This window comes from Lepisosteus oculatus, chromosome 4, assembly GCF_040954835.1.
Source record: "Lepisosteus oculatus isolate fLepOcu1 chromosome 4, fLepOcu1.hap2, whole genome shotgun sequence".
NCBI lineage: Eukaryota > Metazoa > Chordata > Actinopteri > Semionotiformes > Lepisosteidae > Lepisosteus > Lepisosteus oculatus.
The window spans coordinates 34,562,616-34,589,635 of record NC_090699.1 but is presented as its reverse complement, the minus strand read 5'-3'; the positions used below and the strand labels follow the sequence as shown (position 1 = coordinate 34,589,635).

Sequence of the window (27,020 nt, the reverse complement as noted above, 5' to 3'; positions counted from 1 at the left end):
AGCCATAACACCATTTCTGTAATGGTTAGTAATGCTTGATTTTAATAGAAAAATATGTTCACATTTATTTTGCATCCATTTTAGAGAAAGATTTAGGCTCTGAGTAGAATGTTTTTCGTAACACATATTTTAGGTTCCCTCTTTTTCCCTTATGCAGTATTTGTGCCTCAGGTGCCAGGTAGAGTTCTACAGTATGTTTCCATGTCTATTGAAGTTAGGCCTTTGATTCTTATAGATCAGTAAATATCTGTACAGAGTAGCAAAAGTGTATGTGTTGAGTATTTGTAATTTACTTTAAAATGTTTATTTTTAGTTTTGACATTTTCTGCTTAGTTATTATGTCATCACCACACTGAACAACAAAAAGTTGCAAATACATGTACAATTGTCTAATCATGTATTGCAAAATAGTTATTTGGTATTATTAAAGGAACACCCTCTAGGGACATGGTGGTCATGAGCATACAAACTTTGCAACAAACTATGGGTATAAGTATTCATTAGCTCTGTAGCGGTGAGGCTTATTAATAAGAAAGAATTAAGTGTTTCTGAGCTTTCTCAAATTAGGCCTCATCTCTCTGTTCATCTCTGTGGTGCAGCCACAGAGAAACTATTCATGCAGGCTGATTTAAGGTTCCTTTGATAAAGGACAGCTCCCAAAGGGGGATGCACTTAGCTAAGCCTGGCTATCATGATCAATGGTCATCCATTGGCGCCTATCTGTCTAGGGAGTGCCAGATGGACATCTGGACTGCATTACTAAGTGTCAGGAGTAAGTGACTCATATCTCACCTTGATCAACCAATCAGGGACTGGTAGGGCCGAGTAACCCACGTGGGACTCTGATGCCCATGGAACTTTCAGCCAATCAACGAGCTGAAGTTCCTCCAGGTAAAAACAGGCAAAACAGAGAGCCTGAGAGATTCAGAAGGGAGATTCAGTAAGATTCAGGAGAATTCTGTGGACTTTTCTAAAGGGAATTCAAAGGAGAATTCCAGGGCAGGACGGCCCAGGAGCAGAAGGCTCCCAAGGGCAGGACATTCTCGCAGCGCGCCTCCTGACCATCCTGAGACTCAGGCCGGACAACCACGAAACGGCCAGTGTGTCCTAGTGCCAGAAGTTTCCTTTGTTCTAAGAGTCTAGAGCGGAGGTTGCCAGAGAGTAACCCGAGGATCCACCCGAGGTTAGCACCAGCAGCAGGCCTCGTGAACAGGTCGGAACTGTGGACAGCTGAATCACTATTCAGAACTAGCTCTTCATCAGGAACGAACCGGTCCTCTTCCTGACTTGCTGGGACTCACAGTCATCTTTTCCCCTGTCCACAAACTTTGCTAGTTAAAGCCAACACTAACTAGCCAGTCAGTGAGCATCTGCAGCGCACCATCGCAAACCACACAGCACAGCCTGGCACGGAGCCAGAGAGCTCGGATTGGACAGCAACAAGCCTGCAACTGTTTCTTTGAGCCCGCAGGAGATCTTGGATGAGTATTCAACTTCACTGCATTACTGCTCGAGAATTCAATTGTTATCCCAACCAGTTGATATCAATTTAATTCCTAAGACTTATGTACTTGTTTTGAGTATCTAATGTAGAAGTTATAACCAAGTTCATTTACGAAACAGTCTAAATGAATGATATACTGAACGTATGTCCTTTTGATATATGTAACTTTGTAACTGATTGAATATATATCTTTTGTATTCTGATAACCCTCTCGATAAGATCTGTTAGGTTTATATGCATATTTTATGTATTAATAAATGTATCCTCGTGTATTAGTACCTGTGTGTGTGCGTTGTTTGAGTTGTGTCGCATGGTTGGATTCTAAAGCCATCAAAAGAATCAACTTTGTGATTTACTGCTACAATTAATAATTGTTCCAGTAAATGCCCAAACCCTACAGAACTGGTGCCTTCAGAGAGCCACTACATTTACATTTTGGCTATGGCAACATTACATATTTGGTGTCCCTGGGCCGGCTATGATTACAGCTCTTTTTGGATCGCTGATTTTTAAGTATGCAGGTCTAGATAAAATGGACAGCTCAAACAAAAATGCCCCCCAACACACACACAAACAAACAACGACACTCAATACATTAATTTGTGCTTTTCCATTAAAAATAGTGCTTGTGCTGCTTTGGTTTCCCAAATATAATACATTCTTTTTTGTGATGTCACTCAGTCCCCCTATAATGGCATAGGGGAACAAAACTAGTCTAAGTTTTTTTCTGATATACTTGTGCTGATTTAAAACAGACAAAGAGATGCAACAATAAGGTGAAAAACATGTTATTTAAAGTTCAGGGACAATCAACACCGAAACCACAGAAACTAAGCTCTTCTTCTGAGGTGTCAATACAGTTCTTCAATCTCTCTCTAAAGCACAGGGGAGCTATTAAGCTTATTACTTCAAAACTAAGTTTCTTTCCAAAACTCTTCTAAAGTCTCCCTCTGGGAGATGGGCTGCCAACTTAAAGCAGGCCGGTGAAGCTATTAAAGTTGCGGCAGAGCTGGTGAAGCTATAGAAACCACAGCAAGGTAGTGAGACTGAAGAGATCACAGTAGTCTGGTGTGGAAACTGGCTGTTGGTTTGTAGCAGACCAGCGAGGCTTTAGAAACTGCATATGGCTCGTACGGGAACTGACTGCCGGTATACAGTATGTAACCGTCTGTTGCATCCAGAGGGGAGTGTGGTCAGAGCACACTGAATAGTACACTGTGGTACTGCCTCTGAAAGATAAATGGCAGAGCACTGGCTCAGTGGCATTTCAGGATTAAATAGGAGATGAAAAGCTGAATTATTGGGTGCCTAATTGGTAGGGGAAAAGAGGACAAAAAGGCAAACAGACCGTATCTTTAGAGCCAGGGGATAACCATGATTCCTAGACGTCTCCCAGCATATCCACAGGCTGCCCTGGTGTAACAGCTTTCTAGTTCAATATTATGTTGAACTTTCACTACTAAGTGTTTATACAGTAGTTTTATGATCAATTAAAATTAGTGCAAAAACACAAAAAATGAACTTAGTCTAAGTTTTGACGTTTCCACAACAACTGTTCAGAAATGTAAGCCTTCATGTTTATATTGTATAAAAATATAAAATGTAAAACAAAAGCATTGAATTCCTTAAATGTTGCAACTAATTTTAGCCCTATAAATATGACTACTGCATATCCAGAAAAATTAGACTAATTCTATCTCTAAATGCCCATTTTGGGAATAATTCAAAAAGAAAACAGGAAAATCCAAGAACTAAGGAAAGCATATTACAGAAGATAAAAACGTTTTTTATATTGACACCTAAATTAATTGTTTTTTCAGACACCCTCAGCCAAAGTGTTGCTTTGTTTCCTATTTCCCAGAAGCCTATAATACTGTGAAGCTGGTGACCTTAATTGTAACAGGCCGTTCGAGATGCAATTTACACTTTATGTAACATTCTCTCTGTCAGTGAAATCAATCCAAACTTTGTTATTAAACATTATATACTGTATTTCTCCATAATGAAATCTGATATGTTAATAATTTATTTTCTGAAAAAATACTGTATATCTTTCACATGGAACGTGTGCAGCTAATGCCTTAATTAAAGCAATAAAAACCATAGCAAAGGGCAAGCAGTTTGGCTTTGTTGGAACATCTAATATTTGCAAACTTGTGGGTATGAAAGGCAAAGTTTTTTATTCAGAATGTTTTACAGAATTAAGGCAGTAGGAAGTCATTTAATACATCAGAGCTCTTGTGACAAGTAACTGCTACAGCAGAAACCTTTATAGAAGTTAATTCCAAGTTTGAGAAAAAAACAGAGAAGCAGAAGTAGGGTAGAAACCAAAATGCAAAGATTCAGGAAAATCATTATGATCATAATAATACATTTCTTGATTTTATCAGACATATAAAGTTGTCACCTCATAACATAACAATGGTTGTTTCTTTATTATGAGATGAACCAGTTTAATAACAGAAATATGATTCCTAATGCACATCACCTTTCTATATAGTTTTTTCTTCATTTTCTTCATTTAGAACTCTAGAGTGTAATAATAAGTATAATGTAATAATAAGTAATAATTCTTCCTTATTACTTGTTTCCTTCACTTGAGAGGATTTTTTCAAAAATGTGTACACAACAATTAAAGACAGGTTCTGTATATCATCATAACATTTTGTTCAGGTCATTTCTTACTTGCCACAGTTGTTTCACCTTAGACGTTCATTTACTAAGTTCTTGTACTAAGCTTTTCTGAACTTTGAAACATTATTGAGCAATTTCCACTCTAAGAAAATAGAGCACTAATAGAAACACAGATGTTCTCACTACATTTCTATGTCAATATTTAGAATAAAAAGTAAACAAAATAGTTTTAATTGTAATTTACCACATTATATACTGTATATTTAAATGAAACAAAGCTTCAATGTTGTTAATAGTAAGTCATGTAAATCTACATCCAAATGACAAAGAAACTTATTTTAAAGCACCAAGTTCAGCACATACTGTACCTAGAGTGCAAAATTACATAAAAAGTAAAAATACAGTTGGTCTTTCCACAATAAAATGCAACTTCTAACTTTCCTATATTTGTTTACAATATTGCATCTAGGAATCCATCTCAAATATTCTCTAAATTGTAAATGGATCATGCTTATGATATCTTCATAGTGAAGCGGACACAGCTAAAGAAGTATATAAGAGGACATTATTGTTATAATCAACTGTTTGAACTCTATGCAAGGTTAACTGAGAAAGGAAACAATCTGTCTAAAGTGAAATATTTTTTCACTTTTTCACTGAAATAACCTGCCTCTCCAAAATTCTTCATTAGAACACACTATGCCCCACACTGGCTGACTCCATGCTTGGAAGCTCTTAATGACAAATAATGGGAAAAAGCATGTCCATTAGCTTCTGTATAAATATCTAACTGTGAGTTACATTGTTCTGTTTCCTCCACACTCAACCAATCCAGGTGCTGCTTTCTTAAGATACAATACTGTTTTACAAGAAATGCTACTTAGGAATTAATCTTATTGAATTATTAAACCTCTGTACACTCCAAAAGAGGGAGGAGAAATATAATGTACTTGCTAGCGGATTTGTCAGTCTTTTCTGAAAATTGTAATAAAGGGGGTAGACAAAATGGGAAAATGAATGGGAACAGAATGATGCACCTCTATTCCATTTTATCAATGCTGATTAAAATGTGTTTTTTGACTGTTGTAGTAGGGCAAACGCACCATGCTTAACTATTAGTTTTAATAACTTTATGATGTATATCATTCCATTTCAACATTTGTTCATTTACTAGTGATCAGTTTAATCTTTTTTTTTTTCAATTTTCTCCCTTATTCCACCGTTTAGAAAAATATTATGCTAAATCTGGAGAAGATACATTCATTCAATAAGGTATAGTATAGTATCATACCATCCATGTACAAAACTCTAGTATATCAATGCAAATTAAATAGAGAGGCAAAACTAAATAAAATGTGCTCCTCTCAATAGCAAACATTTATATTATTTCTTAAGACAAGTAATTTTGCCTGAAATCAAAACATCTGCTAATGTTTTTTGAAGATTGCTTATAATGGTACAAAATTAATGTTAATATATTACATTCAATAACTGTAAAATATGATGGTGCTGCTATCCAAATCTACAAAAGGCTTGCCAGCCATGAAAATGTCCTTCCATCTTTTGCTATCAAATATTCTTGTATATAAGATAAGTAAGGCCTACATAACATGTAGTGAAAATGCATTGCTGAGTGTCAATTTTATATTGGCTATTTTAAAATCATTGTCTTAGCTTTTATCTGTTTTTCAAAGCAGTGCCTACAGTACTTTATGGTGGGGAGAAAATGCATATTCATGTCACCAGGGCCACTGCAATTTTATCTTTTTGAGGCTCAGTTGAAATATCCTGTTGGGTAAAGTGGCTGTGTTTGTACACTGTGTGTCTACTACCTTGATTGAATGGTGTGATTTCTCTTTCTGCTGTGATGCCCCCAGGATGCCCTTGTAAATAAGATGACAAATCTCCATGGGTGGTAGTTAGTGCAGCTGCAGAACTCATAATGTTTCTCAGCCATGTCAGGTAAAACCTTATAATGTGGAATTTCCAGGGTCTGTTTCAACTAAATTTTATATTCTGGCTTTGTTTACCCATTTGCTACTCGTTTTATTTATTTGTTTATTAATATTCTTGACTGTTTACAGCATGGAGCAGTCATTAGTCAGCTGTGGAGCAAATGAGTCCCCACCACAGGTTCCTGTTCGTTAGAGAGCTAGAGAGATGACAAATTACCCCAACAAAGCATGGCAGCAGTATGTCTCCAACGAAACCCAGCTGCCATTAACCACCTGCCACCGCATCAAGATAACATACCACTACACCTAGAAAGAAACACTGCAGTACTATCTGAAACTTCAAACTGAACTAAAATTACAGAAGGATTTAATAGGAACAGTGGAGAAATTTACAAACCATGCAAATCTGATGCTTCCAACTAAAAGCAATTGCAGGATCATTGTAAATATTACTTATTTTTACATTTTATCATTGTTGTTCTATCTTCATTTTTATTCAGTATTTTAACAAGGTACAGCGCTTTGCTAAATTATTCAGAATCTTTAAAGGGGAACTGCAACACTTTTGTATATTTCTGGTTTAGAATGTACCAGCATTGATGAATGCATTTCAAACCACAATAAAAGGAAAATGTACACAGTAATTTGTAAAACCTCCAATTTACAGTACATCACAAAATAGACACAATTTCCAGGTACATCTCCTTTAACCCAACAGACATATTGCTTTCGATTTCGAGATCGTTTTGCCAACAAATACTACTGATTTGTTAACTGAGCATGTGGGTAATTTGGGAAAAAGCAAAATGTCTGCTGCACAACCTGAATTTATTCACTGATACATCGCATTATATTAGTCATTATGGTGACAAATGAGCAGGAAGGGACGAATCACGCTGCAATTCGTGGCAAATCAAATGCGAGTTTGCAAGAACACAGCGACTTACATTACTTTCACACAGTTTAGAATTTTGTGCTTAATTCGAAATTCTTTAATTTTTTCTATAACATCAATGAATCAATTTTGTTGCAGAGATTTAATAAACGGTCCCTTTAAGCCTTGCAGTCATGTCACTTTAAAGCAGCAATCAATTTTATTATGTACACAATTCAAATTGTGTACACATTCAAATACAAAAAAAGAAGTAAACAGATAACTTGAAAGAAAAAAACAAATTGCAAACGGATTTGTTCTCAAACAAAACAAAACTGGAAGGCTTCCGGCTAAATGCAAAGCATTATGTCTGATGCACACCCAACATCACTAAATCAACAGAATCTCTACTGTCAAGCATGGTGAGCAGCATTACTTTATAATTTTTCTACTTGTCAGCATGGACTGGGAAGCTTGTCAAGACTGAAGTATGGAGTAAAGTACTGGCAAATCTTTGAGGAAAATGTGTAAAATTAGATCCAGAACAAAACTGAATCTTTCAGCAAGACAATGACCCAAAACACAAGGCCAGAACTACACTGGTGTGGCATAAGAATAAGAAAGTGAATGTCATTAAGTGGTCCAGTCAAATCATCACAGATCATGGGCTTCAATACTTATGCTATCAATATATTTTAGTTTTGCTGACAATTATTGTATCCTATCCATATGGCAACTTATCCATAGAGTTGTTCAGTTTTAGCATTTGGGTTTTGACATTTTAAGTTTAAAAGATGTGCATGCGTCATTTTATAATTACACAAAAAATGTGACATCAAATAATTTTGCAAGACACTATATTATTGACATTTTTGTTATCATGAGTTACAGTGCACCTTTTGTTTTAGTGAAAATTAGTTTAGGTTATTGATAGTTCTGTTTTCAATGAATGGTTTGGTTAATTTGCCACTCTTATTACTCTACATTTACTTACGCCAAGGATAAACCAAGGCTGAATTATCAAAAGTTTTTATATTAATGAGAACTGCATCCATCTTCTGATATAAAAATAAAATGTCTAATATTGGTCTGCATCTTCACAGTATTGCTATAGTAACACTGGTATGTGCACTGTTAGAAACTTGAAGTGATCCATTATTCAGGACTTATAGCTTCTCTGGAATAAATAATTAAGTTTAAGTAAAGGTGATTGGAAATGACACTTGCTGTATTAAAAATGTATGTCCAAGTATTCCTTCTGAGATTTCATTAACACTGCTTTCTAAGAGCTCTGAAATAGCAGTGTAAATACACTAACATCGGCATTTAGTATGAAACAATGCACAATGCAATGCAATTTGCAATTTGTACAGTGTAATGCAACTACTAATGGTACAAAATAGTATTTACTGTATTTTGACACTGTAAAGGTACAGCTCACCTGAAGGAGAATAATAACCGGTGACAATTGAAAAAACCCTAGTGCACAAGTGAAGCTGAAGACCAGAAAAAAAGGTAGCTGGCAGACTTACAGGGAAATGCCATCCGAACAAGAAGTATAAAAATCACAATAGAGAGGAGTAATCAAAAACATAGCAGAGCTCATAGACAGAAAGTCCTGGCTTTCTCCATGGCCATAAGAAACACTCAAGTGAAATCCAAAAGCGAGATCCAAGGAATCCAAGCGAGATCCCAAAAACCTTCTTATCAGCAGTAACGAGCTCCCTCAGGAGGCAAACCAGCTCATCATTGAACATCCGCAGGTATCTCAATTTTACCTCCTCCCCAAAATCCACAAACCAGACACCCCTGGACGCCCCATCGTATCAGCATAGAACTGTCCGACTACTTACATCTCAGCCTTTCTCGACAGCCTCATGAGACCGCTGGTTGAAGGTCTTCCCTCATACATCAAGGACACCAACCACGCGCTCCAACTTTTTAATGATTTCCAATTTCATGGCACCAAATGCTACATTTTTACCATGGACATCACATCTCTTTACACCGTCATTCCCCATAATGACAACCTTACAGCCCTCGAGCACACACTGGACAAACGCACAGTGCTTAATCCACCCACTCACTAATTCACACCTTGCAGAATTGGTCCTCACACTGGATGCATTCTCTTTCAATAACCTTTTTTACCAACAGGTGAGTGGAGTTGCCATGGGCACCAGAATGGGACCCAGCTATGCCAATATTTTTGTTGGCTAGGTAGAAGAACACTTCCTGAACCAAGCCCTCAAAATGTACTCCTTTTTCATCAACAGAGGATACCCCAGCAGTGTTAATGACAAGGCCCTTGCCCGAGCCAAAAACACCCCTTGGACCATCAACTCAATCAGGAACTCCCGCCGTAATAACCGCATTCCTTTGGTGCTTCCCTACCACCCCAACACACTTCCTATCCCCAGGACTATTAGCGACAACTTTTCCATCCTACAGGATGATCCCTCCATTGGGGCCCTCTTTTCTGACCGCCCCATCATCTCATATCGCCGATCACCTAATCTGCACAACCTTCTTGCTCACAGCTTCCTTGACCGCCCTCAGCAATCATCCACACCAGGCACTTTCCCTTGCAACAGAGCTCGCTGTATGACCTGCAAGTACACATCTAACACCACACTCATTCAAGGCCCCTCAGGACAAGGCCCCTCTTGTACATCCAGCAACCTTATTTACTGTATCTCTTGCAGTAAATGCCCAGCCATCTACATTGGAGAAATAGGAAGGAGACTCGGAGACCGCTTCAGAGAACATGTAAGGGCTGTGAAGATTAAAGATTTCTCCAAGCCCATTGTTTCTCATTTCACCTCTGATTGCCATGACCACTCTAATCTCTCCATCTGTGTTCTCAAAGACAGTTTTCTGAACTCATACATCAGAAAGACTACCGAAACCAAAATTATCCTGCAGCTAGGATCACACCTTCCCCCTTCTCTTAACGACAGACTACTCTTCATCTAAATTTTCTCCATTCATTGGAAATTTCATTTCACACCTCTTGATTGGCCTCTTTTTCTGTACCCTGCTCACGCCTCTCACTCCTCCTCTCTCCCAGCCTTTGTTCTCCTGCTGCATTACCCTTGTTTACTGCCTTTACTTGTTCCTTTGCAGCCTACGCATGCTGACGCAGCTACCCACCTGAAATACTGTACTTCTGATTGTTAGACTGTTATCCAATTTACACATTTACATTCAGAATGAATAACTTTTGGGTTCTCTAAACCTATTTAGAGGAAATGACAGGGCTAAGTACAAGTATATAAGATACTGTACTTGCTTTTTCAATGGACAAAAATGCACATGCACAATGCAGTATGCTTCCCTCATGCACTTCAAAAACATCTGAATGTGCTGTTTAGGAACTCAAAGAGTATAGAAGCATTATCAAATTTCTTGCATACGCATGTGGAGTAAATAGTGTTTGCTAGTAGGAATACTGATTAATTAAAGAAAAGGAGATATAACAGTTATACAGACCTAAACATTAAGAACCCCATATCAAATAGACTCTTTCAACAGCAAGCGATGTGTACAAAGAAAGAGAACACAGTGTAGGCTTTCACTGCCTTTCCTGGCAAAACAAAATGCTAGATCTCAGTCCTATTGAAAACTAGTGGGATCCATGGAATGCACAATTCAATCCTATACACAATCACCTAGATTACAGAACAAAGGCAAACCTTTGAACAAAAATGGGGCAGTGTTCGAGTTCAAATATTATAAAAACACTTTATATATGTCCCATTCTGTTCAAGATGTTCCTGCTACTTAGAGGTGCCGAATGTCAAGGGAGCTCTTAATGTTTGTTGAGTGAATATAATACATAAAATCAGAAACAAAGTACTTGAAGAATTAATATAGATTGTAATAGATTAGATTAGACAAGGATTTAGTAAAGTAGCAGAATGTACATTCTCGGGGTCTTATTATGTTTCCAGATATGTTTTTTCAAACCTGTAAATGTTTTTTTTTTAAAAATTGTATCTGACAACTAGTGAGGCAATGTATACATTTATTAATTCTTATCTACATAATATGAATTAGTCATGTTGGTGCAATGGTTAGTGTTGTTGCCATACAGCACTGGGGGCCTGGGTTCAATTCTGGCGTGTGATCTGTGTGGAGTTTGTACTGTATGTCCTCTTTGTGTTCTCATAGGTTTCCTCCAGGTGTTCCAGTTTCCTCCCACAGTCCAAAGCCAAGCAGGCAGCATAATAGGCTTCTGAGAAAATTAACCCTAGTTTGAATATGTCTGTCTTTGTGTCTGTGTGTGCCCTGCAATGGATTGACTTCCCATCCAGGGTATACAGTATCTGGGAGAGGTTCCAGCTTCTCTGAGACCCCACATTGGATAAAGCAGTTAGAAAATCAATGGATAACGTAAATTATCTTTGACGATAGAGAGTGTTTATACAGTATACAGTATATAGAGGACAGACAATGCAAATCCGTCAATATAAAACAAAGAACAGATTTTATAGTTCAACTAGACCTCACATATTGAATGAAAATGAAGTGATCAAATGAAGATGGTTTGTTATTCTGTACTGAAATCCTGTACAGGCATAACTAATTGTAGAAAATGGCTCCTAAAACGTACCTTCCTTAGAGTTTTTCCTCTATCAGTCCCCAATAACCAGACAGCTATAGTACATTATTAGGACAATCCTAATTCATTTCACACTGGGTATACAAAGTTTTAAAAAAATAGAATTATTATTAACAGATTTATGAATTGCTGAAAGAAATGTTTTAATTTTTAGCCCTGTCTATAATACTAATATTAAGTATTAAATAGAAAGTCCTGCTCTTGTTCTTGCACCTAAACTCGTTCTCCTGTTGTCTTAGTAAAACCCTTGGTTGTGAAGTTTTAAGTTACAATCATTCAAGCTCATAAACTTTATTTTTTTTCCAGAATATAACAATGAGTTTAATTCTATGCTGAACATTAGGATTAATAAAAAGCATTTCACATGTGGGTCACTTTTCAGTGTTTTTTATAATTACTTTAAAAATGTGAGCAGCTTTAGATTAAAGGCAACAAGGACATGCATTGTTTTGTATAAAAAAAAACTTTGGATGTGAAGTGTTAAACGTTCTTGGGCAGAGTGACTTCCTCCATGTTCGGCACAGGCGTAGGCTCAGGCCAGTTGAGGATATACTTTAAAGAATTTCTACATTTCACTGCTTTAAAAATAAATTAATATGGAATCATGTCATAAGCATAACAGGCTTCAGCTTGAAGACACTGACACTAGCCAGGTTTTTAGATTTTTATGCTTTTGATCCATAAGTGAATCATCAGTTTGAAAATTCAGTGAGTCAAGCGCCTCTAAAGTTGCTTCCAATTCACAAGGGGGTAGACAAAAAGTATTTTAGTTCTTCTATTGCAACCTATTTTAAAAACTGAATAAAGCTGGTTCTGGAAAAGGTTAGAAAGTAAAGTGATCCTAGCTTGTTTAACCACTAGTTTCTACTGGCACCTTTGGAATTAAAGTGCAAATATTTTAGTCCAGCAAGAGAATAATAGTTTTAACAAATCAGCCAATCACAATTTCAGTGAAATCCTACTATGACATTCTCTGGGCAATCTCATTCTCTGGGCAACTGATAAGCACCAGTTGCACCAGTAGCAGGTGATTGTGACATGATGATAGGTATTCAATACAATTTGTACATAAAAAAAAAACATAGACTGGCAAATGTAAAAAAAATATGAAGAGAGCTAATAAAAGCAGATACTCTTCTTCTGTGAATTCACTCAGCAGATAATAAAATAAACATTGAATACACATTGGGGAAAATATTCACATATCTGGCTTTCACATTTTCAACTTTGTGTCATCTGAGTCTATGGATGCTAATGTAACCTTTCATAATATGATAAAGTCCAGTTTCCTGGCAATACTTTATGACAACAGACTTTGTTGTGACAAGAAAGAGCTCATTTCCAATTCAAGTTTACCTTTGACTTGGGGAATATCTGTACAGGTATTTATTTTCTCTCAGGCAGTACAAATCATGTCATTTGGTAATAACTTGTCTTTTAGTAGCTATAAAAAGTATGAGATACTGTACAAATGGATCGCAGCCAACAAGGGAACATAAGGGAAAACCAAACCATGAAAGGGCAAGTTAATTACTGTAAGTGCTAATACCTAAATGCCAGGAATATAAAGAATAAAATGAATGAAATAAAAGCTACTGTTTCAGTATGTGTAACGAACAGTTCTTTCCGGACCCTATGCGGACGACACAGTCCGACGGAGTGGGGAAACACTGGGGAAATGTCATGCAGGAAAACGGGGTTGAAGACAGGGGGGCGTGTCCAAGGTGCGCTGGTGCACGGGGGAGGTGTGGCCGAGGCGAACAATCCCAAAGAGTAATCCATAGAGTATCCAAAACACGAAGGTAAGTCCATAGCCAGGAGATCCATCAAAACACGACGTTAAAACCACGAAGGCCGGGTCGGAACCGGCGGACAGGGGACAATGAACAGGAACAGGGGTTAAAACCTTAACGGGACCAGGCGCTTCCAGGTCCCGGACTCGCACGATACGGAAATCAGATGCAGAGCCCGGATGAGCGTCAGCGCCTGGCTTTTAAGGGGGAACGGGAATAGGGATCAGGTGCAAACAATGGGAGGGAACGAGGAAGAGCTGGAGCTCCCTTAAGAGGAGGGGTTAGCGATCGTGACAGTATGCAATTAGGCTGTGAGTGGATTCACTCAAATATATCTAACATAGATCAATGATGGTAAATATAGCATTAGTGGATACATAAAATCAGAAATGTTATTTTATCTATCATCTTTAAAAGAAGCTTCTGAAAGCTCTTTAAAGTAATATAAACTAAGGAGAAGAGATAATAGAATTAGCTTACATAAAGAAACAAGGGTCTACAATGCAGTAGAGGATGTAAAGGGTATATGTGGAAAGGGAGCAGTAGTCATTGGAGACTTTATTTTTCCTCACATAGATTGAGTAAATCCATCAGGGATGTTAAAAGATGAATTTGAAATTTTAGACACAGATAACAGCTGATTCCTTAGTTTGTGGATGTGTTCAAACAATCAAGACAGAGTAAAAAATGTAAATTAAATATAACTATTAGGGAATTGTGTTCCTAATGTATTATGCTTTGCGGTTTACTTTGAATCTGTACAGGAGTTTGAAACAAATGTTTACAACTTCAAGAATACAGAATGCATACCATAATGAGGAGTAGGAATGAGGTAGATGTTAAGAGAAGCAGAATGGGATAGGATAGATATGAAATCATCAGAAAACCATAAGTTTGGCATAAGTTTAGAAATATTCTACTTAAACACAGAACAGACTCAACCCAAGTGAAAGTTAAACCATTTAAAAAAGGGGGAAAATTCAGTTAATAGAAGGAAGGATCAAGAATAAAATCTAGTTAAAGAAATGGAGTGTACTATAAAGCATGTAAATATAACAATAGACAACAGAAGCCCATGCAAGACAGAAAATAATAAACCATAAAAGGCTAAAGTAAATAATAAAAGGGAAATGGCTAAAATATATTACATTTAGTGACATAATATAATACCTTAGACTCAGCAAAGCCAAAGTACTAGCAAAGAATGGGTGGACGTGTTCCAGGTGTTAGAAGCACAACAGAGACATTATTCATAAGTATATTAGCAAATCCCTTTCCATAGTCACTCAAGATTGAGGTAATACCCATTGACAGGACAATTGCTAAGGTACTGTAGCACGCACCATAAAAAGAGATGAAAAAATCAAACCAAGAAATGATATACCAATAAGTCTTACTTATCAATAGGATTCTTAAGAATACTCAACATGTTAAGAAACAACAGGTCTTTCTTAAGTGTTTTTAAGAAGTCTTTACATGAGAAAAAGTGCACAAAGGTTTTATATAAGGTTCTACATAAAAGATTGAATCTCCAATTGCATACAATAGGCATTCAAGGTAATAAATATCCAAACTATTAATGTTTAATGGCTAAAAAAAGGTACCCATACAGGGCAAATACTCAACCGATGTGATATTACTAGTGGAGTGCAGTACAACAGGAAATTGTTATAGTTGACTAGACTTTAAAAAAAAAGATTCCAAACAATTTCACAAAGTTCTGAAGGAACTACAGTAACGTCAAGTTTTATCATTATTCTTTCTTGAAAATAACCAAATGAACAGCACTTTGAAAATGTTTTTGGAGCCAAGTGATTTAAGAAAAGCAAACACATTGCTAACCTTTGACATGGCACAGTATATTACCTTCTATTTATAAACCATTTTGCATCAAGGAATGCCTATTTATCTGCTAATACTCCACTTTGTTACCTGGCAGAAAGATTGCAATATCTTTGTCTATTTCTCCCAAAACAAAAACTTCAAACACAGTTCTTTCATAACGCTGTCAAACCGAACCCTTCAAAATGTAATTGAGAAAGCATTCTCTTAAATAAAAGGCAGTTCAAGAGTTATCCAAACACAAAATCAAACAGGGCTTTTCAACATTAAATATTTAGCTTTATACTGCAGTATATCATACGACTAAAGCACTGATCTGACATGGTCTAATTTACAAAAAGTATAAAACACCAGTTCACACACAGAAGGCAAATAGGAATGAATTTAACTTTGACATGTTGACATCTGAGCAAAAACAGCAATCTGACAGCTCCAGTCCTCATATGAGCCTCAACATGTACATACTGTATGTACTTTCATAACATTCCAAACCTTTTTCTTGTTTGTAGTTAACTGTTGTAATATTTAATAAATCACTGTAATACAGCTCAGATTAACTAAAATATAAACTTTATATTTGAATAATATCTCTTAATTTTAATTTTAAACAGCTTTCATCCCTGTCTTAAAAAATGTAAAACAACAACATTCATCTCACAGTTCTGCAAATACTGAATTAGCAAATAGAATCCACTACTATTGTGTGATAAACACAGCTGAACTACAGCCCACATAGGACTTTTAATCGGCTGACGAGGGAAAACAGAAGGAGGAGGAAGCTATATTTAGTTATTTGCAAATGCCCTCCATATTTCATGCATTACAATTTGTTTTACATTCAGATGCCAAGTTTATGTCCTGATGAAAAGTGTGATATTTAAAACACTGACTGTACAATTCAATTCAAAAACCTGCAGCAGAGGTTTAATAAACCAACTGAAAGCATCTATTAAATTGTTATGAAGGCTCTTTGGTGCACTGTACTATTCTATAATCTTTTCAGGGGAATGAAGTAATTTACACAGAAAACAGGACAATACAAGTGATTTCTTTGTCTTAACAGACATGTTTGCTTGTAGATTCCTATGATTGCTCATCCAGACCAGATGTGCTCCAGAAAAGCACATATTGTAATCTTATAAAATAAGTACTAAATGAAACAGTGTTACATGGACAAAATGGCCTTAGCAAACTATAAAACATCATTGTTGTATTGGAAATATACAATAATATAAAATGTTTTTGATATGGAAATGATACATGATCATGTTGAGTAGCATAATCTCAAAACGAAAAGGAATTTGGGGCTAAAAGAATAAGACAATTCCAACTGGGTTGTTTTCCAGCATTTTCTCAGGAAAACCAGCTGTGGAATGGATCCAGGGGGAGTGGTTAGAAGCGTGTCTTGCTATACATTCAATGAGGTTTGTATCAGGCTCCAGTGCAGGTCAGCTTTTTCAGGCAATTCCTCAACAGAAGCTGTCAAACAGCTTGGTTCAGGAAGCGCACATGTCCTGCTGTCAAATGGTGGCCAAATTTGGAACAACAGCTGCAACAAAGGCTGCACAACTTGTAGAATTTGTTTTGCAACTATACATGTTCAAACTATGCTTATCTCAAAATTACCTAGAAGATTTTACCATAGGTCATCAGTAAAGAAAACAATGCTTCCCTGTTTTATAGAAAAATGTTGCAGGGACAGCAAACCATTCTTAACGCCATCAGTGCTACAGATTTAAATAGAAATGAGTAATTCATTCTCGATTACATTTTTGATTACATGCACTGAAAAAAAACCCTCCAGTGACTGGCATAGGGTTACAAAGCAAAGCCACAGTGATTTCTTTATACTGTTGAATCTCTATGCTTTTGTGATTTTCCAGCATTGTCGTTCAGTTTAGTATTCCCAGTCCTCTTGCAATTTCCCAAACTAAGCAAGCTTATTAGACTAAGTATACAAAAGACAAGTCTTTGACAGATGCAACATACAAATAGGTTCATACTGCATGAATATGTATTTTTTTCTCACCTCTTATATGTCTGTGTTTCATAACTGGTCTTTACAATGGATTTTTTACAGTTAATTCCTCAAAATGAGCTATTCCTACAGTATAACATACAGCACAATATAGAAGCAAAACACTGCATTAGAAGATGATCACTTTATTGGCCATATACAATTCTTGTATTAGGAATTTGTCTTTTCACGTACCCCAACTTGCTCTCCATGAGACACACAGACAGGGAGAGAAGCTTGGGGTCAGAGCGCAGGATCAGCCATTTATACAGCGCCCCTGGAGCAGTTGGGGTTAAGGGCTTTGCTCAGGGGCCCAACAGAGTAGGATTCCTCTGCCGGCCATGGGATAGGAACTGGCAACCTTCCAGCCACAAGTGCAGATCCTTAGCCACAGAGCCACTGCACTGCCCCATTAAGCTGAGATAGAAACCTTAAATTTTGTATGTTGTGCTTCTTGGGCATCCTATACAAGTATAACCACAGAACAGATAGCTCATTCTTTGTGCATATTACTCTATATAGTAAGTGTATACTGTAATGTGTATTCTGTACAATGATGGATTCAAAAGAGCTGAGGTTAACACCGAGAGCAATATAAGAGACCAGTAGTCTTTCAGCATCTTAAACATTACTTTAACTACAGTATCCGGATTATTATGCGTTTCTGCTTTGTGTTTCAGATTTAGACCAAAATGCATGTTGAAAAATAAACAGGATTCTAGAAAATTCTAGATTCTGAGATCTTGATTAGTTGTCCCTGTTTCATGAAAAAAGGATAATTTTTCAAATCACTTTTGTAGCTTTCTACTAAACACAGAGCTACAGTATAAATTATAGTTATCCTTCTTGACCCATAAGGTACCATAGATTTTGAAAACCCCATGAGACAGCAATGTGTTTAGCAGGAGCTGCTGCCCTCTGCTGCCCATTGCATGCTAGTTGAATTTTTATTGAAGGAATCTGAACATATTTGTCTTTGCTTAGAAGAGAAAGGTTTTAATGATTAATGAGCAGTATAGCCTTATAACAGAGATTCTCTGCACCATGTCTGAAATGCAAAACAGCTAAACATTACAAGTGGTAAATCCATTATGGTCTAAATCTGAGAGAAAAGGCAGAAATACATAGTATTATGTACAGTACTGTACCTGTAGGTAACTGGAGTCAAAACAAATGAACAATACTAAAATAATATAATATAATTAAGTAAAAAGTACTTAACAATACATAAAAAGCATGTTTCACAATAAAAGAAAATTACAAAGCCAGGACAAAAAGCAGATACAAAAGCTAAAACATTCACAAAATTATGTTTTCAGATTAGACATTGTGTTGTGACCAGGAACATCATCATCATCGTAATAATAACAACTTTATTTTATATAGCATGTTCTCAGATCGCTTATCGGGAAAAAGTAAAAAAAATTAAGAGAACTAAAAGATTGTCAATGGTAGAAGATAAAATTTAGAACAAAGAAACTGAAATGTTTGGATGCACTAGAAGATCAATGGGGCAGACACAGAAATCAATTAAATAAAAGCCTTTCTGAAGAAGAAGGTTTTGAGTGTGGATTCAAAAGCCCTCAAGGAAGATGACTCTCTGGTATTATTGGGGTTACAATTCCAGAGCTTTGGAGCATAGTAAGACACTTGCTATGGGTGACCAGGAGACCAGAGTTAGATGGACAAAGGCTACAAGGTAGGGAGTATGAAGATAAGAAGTCAGACAGGTACTGAGGTACCAAGCCATGTAGAGCCTTACATGTGAGCATGAGGGTTCTGAAGTCGACACCAAACCTGACAGGAAGCCGATGAAAGGATTCCAGGACAGAATAATGTGGCCACTTGCACGCAACCTGGTCAGGAGTCTAGCTGCTGAATTCTTGATAGACTGAAGTGTGTTCAGAGTGGATTTCAATACCCCAGGGAGTAGGCTGCTGCAGTAATTAATTCTAGAGAAGGCAAATGTGTTGGCCAGCTTTTCAGCTACAGTCAGAGACAACATACTATAGGATGTAGTCTGGCAAACTTTCTGAGATGGAAGAGTGATGTTCTTACAATATTTTGCACATGCGGGTCAAATGTTAAGCCTGGATATCAACATTATCTGTCAATAACATTACGTCAGGTTTACCACATTTAGGATGCAAAGAATGTTGTCATCAAACATTTCTATCAGAATTGCAGTGAAAGAGCTACGGTACCTTGGTGTTAGGTACAATATAGTGTGGACATTGATACCAGTATTATCTGCTTGGTAATGATAATTCAGACCATATAATTTTAGAGTTTAACCAATAAGAAGCAGATAAATACTAAATAGCACAGAGACTAATGAGTGCTGTGGAGATCAAATGTAACCAACCCAGTCCCAGAACTAAAACTTGACTGTAGTTTTTTAGCTGGGACATTCAAAAACATAGATGGAAAATAAGATCAAATGTCTCCCAACAGTGTTTTTTTATAATATCTTTCTGCCAGAGAAAAACTGAATTACAGCCCAGGTTGCCGAGAACAACTTTCAGCTGTGGCCTGTCAATGCATTTACAAGAGAAATTAATAATAATTGGGGATGATTTCCAAGTCCAAACACTACCAGTAAAATGATTTCTACAGTCAGTGTTGACACTGAATTAAGAAATACGCTGTTTATGATTTAGAATTGTAAAAAAGAAACTACAGTAACTTGGAACTTGATGACATTCTCAAGTAATTTCTAAGCTCACAAGGCAGGTCTCTATATATTACAACATAAGAATGCATTTATAGACAGTTTAGTATTACATGACGTCCTTCTGAAGGAATTCTTATTTGTCTGTAGAATACTTCTATAGGACAAAATTGGAAATCTTGTTGGGTTTTTTGCATGTCATAGTGTAAATAAGCCATAATAAACTAATTAATAAATCTATAGAAACTGATCCTGTAAGTCCATGAGCACATTTTGGAGAACAAAAGGGAAACACTAAATGTATCAATTAGTAGTTTCACAAAACAACAAACACTACCTGTGGAAACCTTACCACCATCATTAAAATTCAGGAACTCTCATATTGTGTCCTAGTTTTGATGAGTCAATATATTAGAACCGCTACCGAGAAAGGGGTCAAGTCTATAATAATTACCTAAGAGTATACTACTATTGTTCAATTGTTTCAATTAGAACTGCCAGCTTGTATTCCTGTTTTGCCCTCCCCATTTACACCCAGAATGGCAATACGTTACACACAGAGAACCCAAGTAAATTTTGTTAAGGTAAAATCGAAGAATTACATTCTTTACCACACACTGGGAGTGAAATAAAACTGATTAATTTCTTAGGAAGCCTACCCATTCATTTTTGTTTTCATTTTCTCCAGATCTAATAGTCAAATTTATTTTCCTAATAAATTAATGCCTGTATCCAATAATGTTGTTAGAATGAGTTTCATGAAGGTCCAAGTTCAGCTTTCAGAAGACTGTTCTTGTACTCCTAATTTATATTGCTTTTTTAAATTTGGTTTTAATTCTATTAGATTCTATTTACAAATATTATATGAAATAACAACAACCAATCTGATTTTTAAAAAAGATTACATCTTTATAAATATTTGAAAACTCTTATATTTCATGAGGCTTGCTAGTATACAGTATGTATTCCATCAAATGGGACTTGATAATTGAATGATTTCATGCTATTTAAATTAAAATCAAATCTTATGTAAATTTAAACAAAGTTTGACATATAATATAACAGACAGAAAATACAAAAATGAACACTTCATTACATACTGAAAGTGACTTGTGCATTTTAAGGAAAAAAATAAACAAAGTATTTATTTAATGCAACTGTATATGGACATTTAATGGTGTACAAAAAGCATCTGTTAAAAATCTTTAAGTTGTACAGCTGAAATACCATTTACAAAGCTAAGCAGTAATTGCTAGTAACTACTGAAAAATAAAAACACGTTTTAGACATTTGGTCTATTCTCAATTAATGTTCTTTGTCAATGGTCTGAAAGTCTTGGAGTGCTAGTCACTTTCTAATCACACAAACCAACAGCTACTATGTACAGTATTACTTGTCTGTGTAATTTTTTAAAGCTTGGATGCCTATATGACATTTGTGCTGCATTGGATGAAAAAGAAAAGAACACTTATGTGGTGAGAATGCACATGAAAAAAACATATTTGTTCATTCTCTCGGGAGAATCTCCAAATCTCCTGCGAAATTGCTATAAATCTCCCAGTTGTCCTGTCTCCTAGTTTGAGAAATTCTTTACCGAACCTACAGTAAGCAGGAGGCAAAGTAGGAAGTTAAATAGCAGAAGGTAGTGAGGGAAGAAAGGCCTCAGAGATGACCTAAACTCCAGATATAGCACAGAGACATCTGGCTAAGGTGTAATGAAAAGTGCTTCATAGCATAAAAGAAAAAAAAATAGCACAGCCCAGTTCGAAGTCAGTGTCATGCTAAAACATATGCACAGTGACAAATTCAGGAAAGACCAAAAGTGAATCTGTTGAACTACAGAATGCAGAGCTCTCAATTTTGTTAAATTCTGGTATAGGTCTGTGGCACCAGGTCTAAAGATGTTTTATTCACAGTTGATATTTTCAGGGTACTGAAACTGCCATAAAGGACTCGGGATCCAAGACAGAAAAACATCAAATTTCCTGTTTATGTTAATTGGGTGTATCAGTTTAATAAAAGAACTCAGAACAAAAAATCTGCATTGTATCTATTCTGTTATTATCTGAATCTTAGAATTGCATTTTGCATCACAAAAAATAGTAAATTTATTCTGAACATTTCCACATAAATAACAACAATATTTATGGCATTTAAATAAAATGTATTGTCAATATGAGACCCTCTCCAGTTTTAAAACATCTGCTTGTGTCTTTGTTTTTACTTATTTCAAATAACATTAATTGATTGATATTATTTTGGAATCTTTTAGATAACCAAAACAGTTATATTCCATGTGTAGTTTATATCAGTATATATTAGTTGTAGTTTGTTTATAACCTAAATCAATACTTAGATGCATCTACTGTATTTATGTGAACACATACAGTAAGGTACAAATACTGTACACCCACACCGATAAATACATGTTTGTACAGCCTCGCACTTAAACATGAATTGAAAAAAAACTTCACGCAAATGTCAGCTCAACCACAACTGCACAACAGTTTTTTTCCAGCAAGTTATAATCCAATATTTAGTTAAACCGACTGTTAGTGACTTACTTTCTCTCTGTACCTCCTTCACAGCTGCAGTCAGCTCATCCTTCAATACCACAGTCTCCTTTGCTATCATTTCCCCCTTATCAATTAAATTTAAAGTAGCTTCTTCCACTGACTTCAACAGCACCTTGGCCCTCTTAGAGCAGCCTTTTTTCTTGTTGGATGGATTTTTAGGACAATTCACCAAAGTTGTGACCTGCAAGGATATATAAGAAAACAGGAGCAAAATGTAACTTTGCCATAACATGATTAAGGAACAAATAACATTAGCAGAGTACACACAGTAGCAGGGTTTTTTATCACAGTTATAAGCACAGCAAAGTCTGTTCCCTTTTGAGTAAATAATCTAACCATAATCTAAAAATACACCTTTGATTAATTATTTTATCTTAAAGGGATTTATTCACCCAGGAGCCCTCCATTGAGTACTGGCAGCACTTCTTAGCAGCTAAGGCAGAAAGCCACTCAGAATATGTACTATTAACTTCTTTGTTTGGTAACAACAATAAATAAGCATTGCACTTTCTATACTTCTCATTTATTACCCCTTGTGTTTTGCACTGTATGGTTATTATGCATTTCATTTGTAGTATTTGTGTGTGGCTTAGCTGTAACAGAAGGTTGTTCCAACTCTGCACGGGGACTGTCTTGATCTGTCTGCAATCAAGACAGAAAAAGATCCCTTAAACTGCATAGTGAAAAAATGCATTCCAAAACTAGTGTTTCTAGGTGACATCACAACACGTATGAATGAACTCACCCTTTTGAGTATATGTGCCAACCCCTGGTCTAGATGCTCAGCTCTTTCACCACATACAGTATCCCTTCACAACAGAGTTCTTAGCATTGATGCATTAGCCAACAGACTACCTTAGCTTCCTATGTTGACAGGAACCTTGCCCATCATGCCAAACTACAGTATGTAAAACTGATTTAGTCCTCATGGGACAAACTAGTGTTAGTCAAGGTTCTTCCTTGACTAGTTTGACTAACTACAGCTAAGGTAGTCTGTTCAGCAAGAATGATGAAGCTTGACTTAGTGTTTTCCCACAGAATTACCCAATAAACCACACTTCCATTAATGTCCAGAAATGTGGCATGTTCCAACAAAAAAAAATGTCTCCATGGGGTCTTTAGTTATAAAAAAGGCTTATGCTGCATCTATTCTTGTCACACATTTACAAAACCACCTCAGGGTGTTGGCAAATAACACATATGAATTCATCAATCGCATTACATTAGTCATTACAGTGACTAGTGACCAGGAAGGGGGAACATCACTTCGCAATTCATGGGAATTCTTGCTCTCGCCCATGGTAAGACCAGGGGTTTGCAACAACAAGGTGACTTACAGTACTTTCAAAGATTTCACAATTTTGTGCTTAATTCACAATTTGAACAGTTTTTCTATACCCTGAATGAATTTATTTTGTTTTGTCAGATGTGCATAGGCAGGCAAGATGGCTGTGTTAGCGCCACAAATATCTTTGGCCACACCTATGGATCTAGTGAGGGTGAGATGCTAGAAGCCCAGCCCAAGGAGTGCGTGCAGCTGGCTATAGCAGTGAGTCAGACTGTAACTCCAAAATCTTGAAGGTGGTGCAAAAAGAACACACTCCAGAAAAGAAGCAGGGCATATAGACATTCAGCCCGCTCACTGGCCATAGGGATTCACTGCAGTCCTTGACTCAGAATCTGAGTGTTGCCTGGTCAATTGGAAGGGTGCACCACTGACACCTGGGAGCTCATTACAGTGAAGCAGGAGCATTCCCTTCAATTCAAGCACAGCTTTCACTGCTTGGTGGGAAAAATGCACACTTTTGAGGCAGCATCCCAGGTGGCCGCTTTACTATCTCAGATCAGACTTCCAGTCTCTATTCAACCACTTGAAAAAAAACTTCAGCTCAGCTCTAATTTCTGTACATGAAAACTTTCGTCTTGGCCCTAACTCAGCTAAAAGACTAAGTGAATTACAGGCTCTGTCAGCAGCCCCTGCATACATCTTTTTCGTTAATAACAGAGCAGATGGTGTCAGTGTTCCATATGCATCAGTCAATGCAGCTGGAGGCTTTCTTTCTACCTCCCTTCACATCAGGTTTGGAGTGCCGCCTGCATACATTCTGCCCTGTCCGGGCTCCGGCATACTATGTAGAGTTAATTTCTTCTTGGAGGAAAACAGACCAACATTTTGTCTATTATGGTAAGATAAGATCACTTTATTGGACATATACAATTTCTTGTATTAGGAATTTGTCATTTCGCATACCCCAACTTGCTCTCCATGAGACACAGACACACAGACAGGGAGAGAAGCTGGGGGTCAGAGTGCAGGGTCAGCCATTTATATGGCACCCCTGGAGCAGTTGGGGTTAAGAGCCTTGCTCAGGGGCCCAACAGAGTAGGATTCCTCTGCCAGCTGTGGGATACAAACCAGCAACCTTCCAGCCACAGGCGCAGATCCTTAGCCACAGAGCCACTGCACAGCCAGTGTGGAGTAGAAGCTCAGGGCCAAGAGGTCTCTGAACACCATATGTCCCACTGGGTCACTGACATGGTTAAGACCACCTATGCAAATTTTGACCTTTCCCCTCCTCAAAGACTTACAGGATACTCAACATGGAGCCAAGCTACATCCTTTAGTTTAATCAGCGAGGCATCAGTTCAAGTCTTCCACAAAGCAGCAACATTGTTTCCGCTAACACACACATTTTCATGTTTCTGCTGGGCTAAATGTATTAGATGTCAGAAAACTATGCTTAGGCACAGGGTACTGCAAACTACATTCCAGCTAAGGAAGAAGTAAAGGTTTATTCAATGCTGAAAAGAGAAGAAAACAAACACAAGGTTTCGGCTATGGAATCTTCTTCGGGGTAAAGTGTGCTAGCTGACCTATCAGATTAAACAGTCATGAATCCCAGCACTTCTTGGTACTATTTCAATGCCTGTTTCCTTCAGGTAGTATAATCTTCACATATCACATAAAATATTCAAGATTATTAAAACAGTAAAAGGAGATATTAAACAGTTTTTGGGAAAAACATGGAGGCAAGGATGTTGTTTTAGAATCACTTTACAAATACAGTTTGCAAATGGATAGGAATGGATGTAAAGAGGTCACTCTGTACATATATACTGTATACGACTCATTTGTGTGAGTTACAGTTACTGTCAGGAATTAAATTATAAATACAGCACATAACTTTCAGCATATTAAACACTACAATCAAAATTTGAAACATTTCCAAACACCTGAATATAAAGTTGTTCCCTTGGATTTGTAAGCTGATGTTTTACATTAATTAATGAGCTGTAGGAAGTAATTAACTTGCTTTAAGAAGTTAATTTCTCTGTATACAAATGATTTTAGAACATAGGTTGAATCACTGTAATATCTTGTTACATTTTTCATCTATACATGGTAGTAATGCCATAAAGATGGAGCTTTTCTACTAATTTATTTGCTTGCTACGAGATTTTTCTGAATGTGAAATATTGTTTAGCCTTGACAAGATGTGATGGGATAGCCTTTCAGATATCTTCAAGCTTGCAGCTGAAATCAGTTTTCATGGTCTAGTTCTGTTCCTTGTATGGAGCAGTCATGGGACAGTGGAATGCCATTTGGGGATTCTTGGAATACTCTCCCTATCAAACCACTTAAGGATTTAATCTATTCTCATTATTCAACCCTTCGTTTCCATAGAGCATCAGAGTTTACATTGATTGCACAACCCAGTGCATAAATATTTTATTAATTCTGCTTAGTATCGTGTGTATTTTCTTAACTCTATGATATTTATTACCTGTTTTTAAAAACAGTTTTATGGGTGTGAGTGGGGCTTTCACTGAATTGTAACTTACAAAAAAAACGTGGAAGTTCCTTCAAGATCTATCAATTTCACATAAATAAAAGTAAAAATTGAAAACATGCATATTTCAGTATTTTGCAAATAAGTGTTATAAACTGACTAATGGAGTTTCCCCAAAGTTAATACTTACAGGTAGCAGAATTTAAAATCCCATTTACTATACCAAGTTTCCTGAAAGGTAAAAATTCTAGGATCTACCACCATAAAAGTTCCTACAGACTTTTCTAGTATTTTTCCTGGAAACTTTTCCTTTTTTGTCCACTCTTACAGTTCAGTTTACTTGAAACATTCCTGAAATTGTTTATTCAAATTAAGCCACCTACTCACAACGCAGTGTAGAAACAATGCAGCTCTTTCAAATAAATCTCAACAGGAAATTTTGTTGAGCAGAAGTTATAAAAATGCAGTTCACTATTTCTTTTTTCTTTCTCTCTTTATTTAAAGAGGGTATCTAATGTTATATGCAGGCTTGACACATAATGTCCCCAGGCACCACTACTATGATAAAGAGTTTCTATCCAACAAGTCCCTCTAAAACCAAGTCTTTTGCTGAGGCTGACAGGGCATCAGTATTGCCAGAATGACCAAAAGGAGAAATACAGTGTGACTTATGTTTTGGTTACATAGAAAGCTTATGTAACTGGCCATCCAATGTCTATCCATCCACATTCTAACTGCT

The 27,020-nt window shown here is 36.7% G+C and overlaps 1 protein-coding gene across 1 annotated transcript in view; it reads right to left on the bottom strand.

Annotated features, from left to right (window-relative positions):
• Positions 1-27,020, bottom strand: part of LOC102699018 (catenin alpha-3) — a 545,540-nt gene that overhangs the window by 505,537 nt on the left and 12,983 nt on the right. Inside the window, exon 3 of the mRNA XM_006630805.3 lies at positions 22,479-22,671. Within this exon, the coding sequence (XP_006630868.2) occupies positions 22,479-22,671 (193 nt within the window). The remainder of the gene's footprint in view (positions 1-22,478; positions 22,672-27,020) is intronic.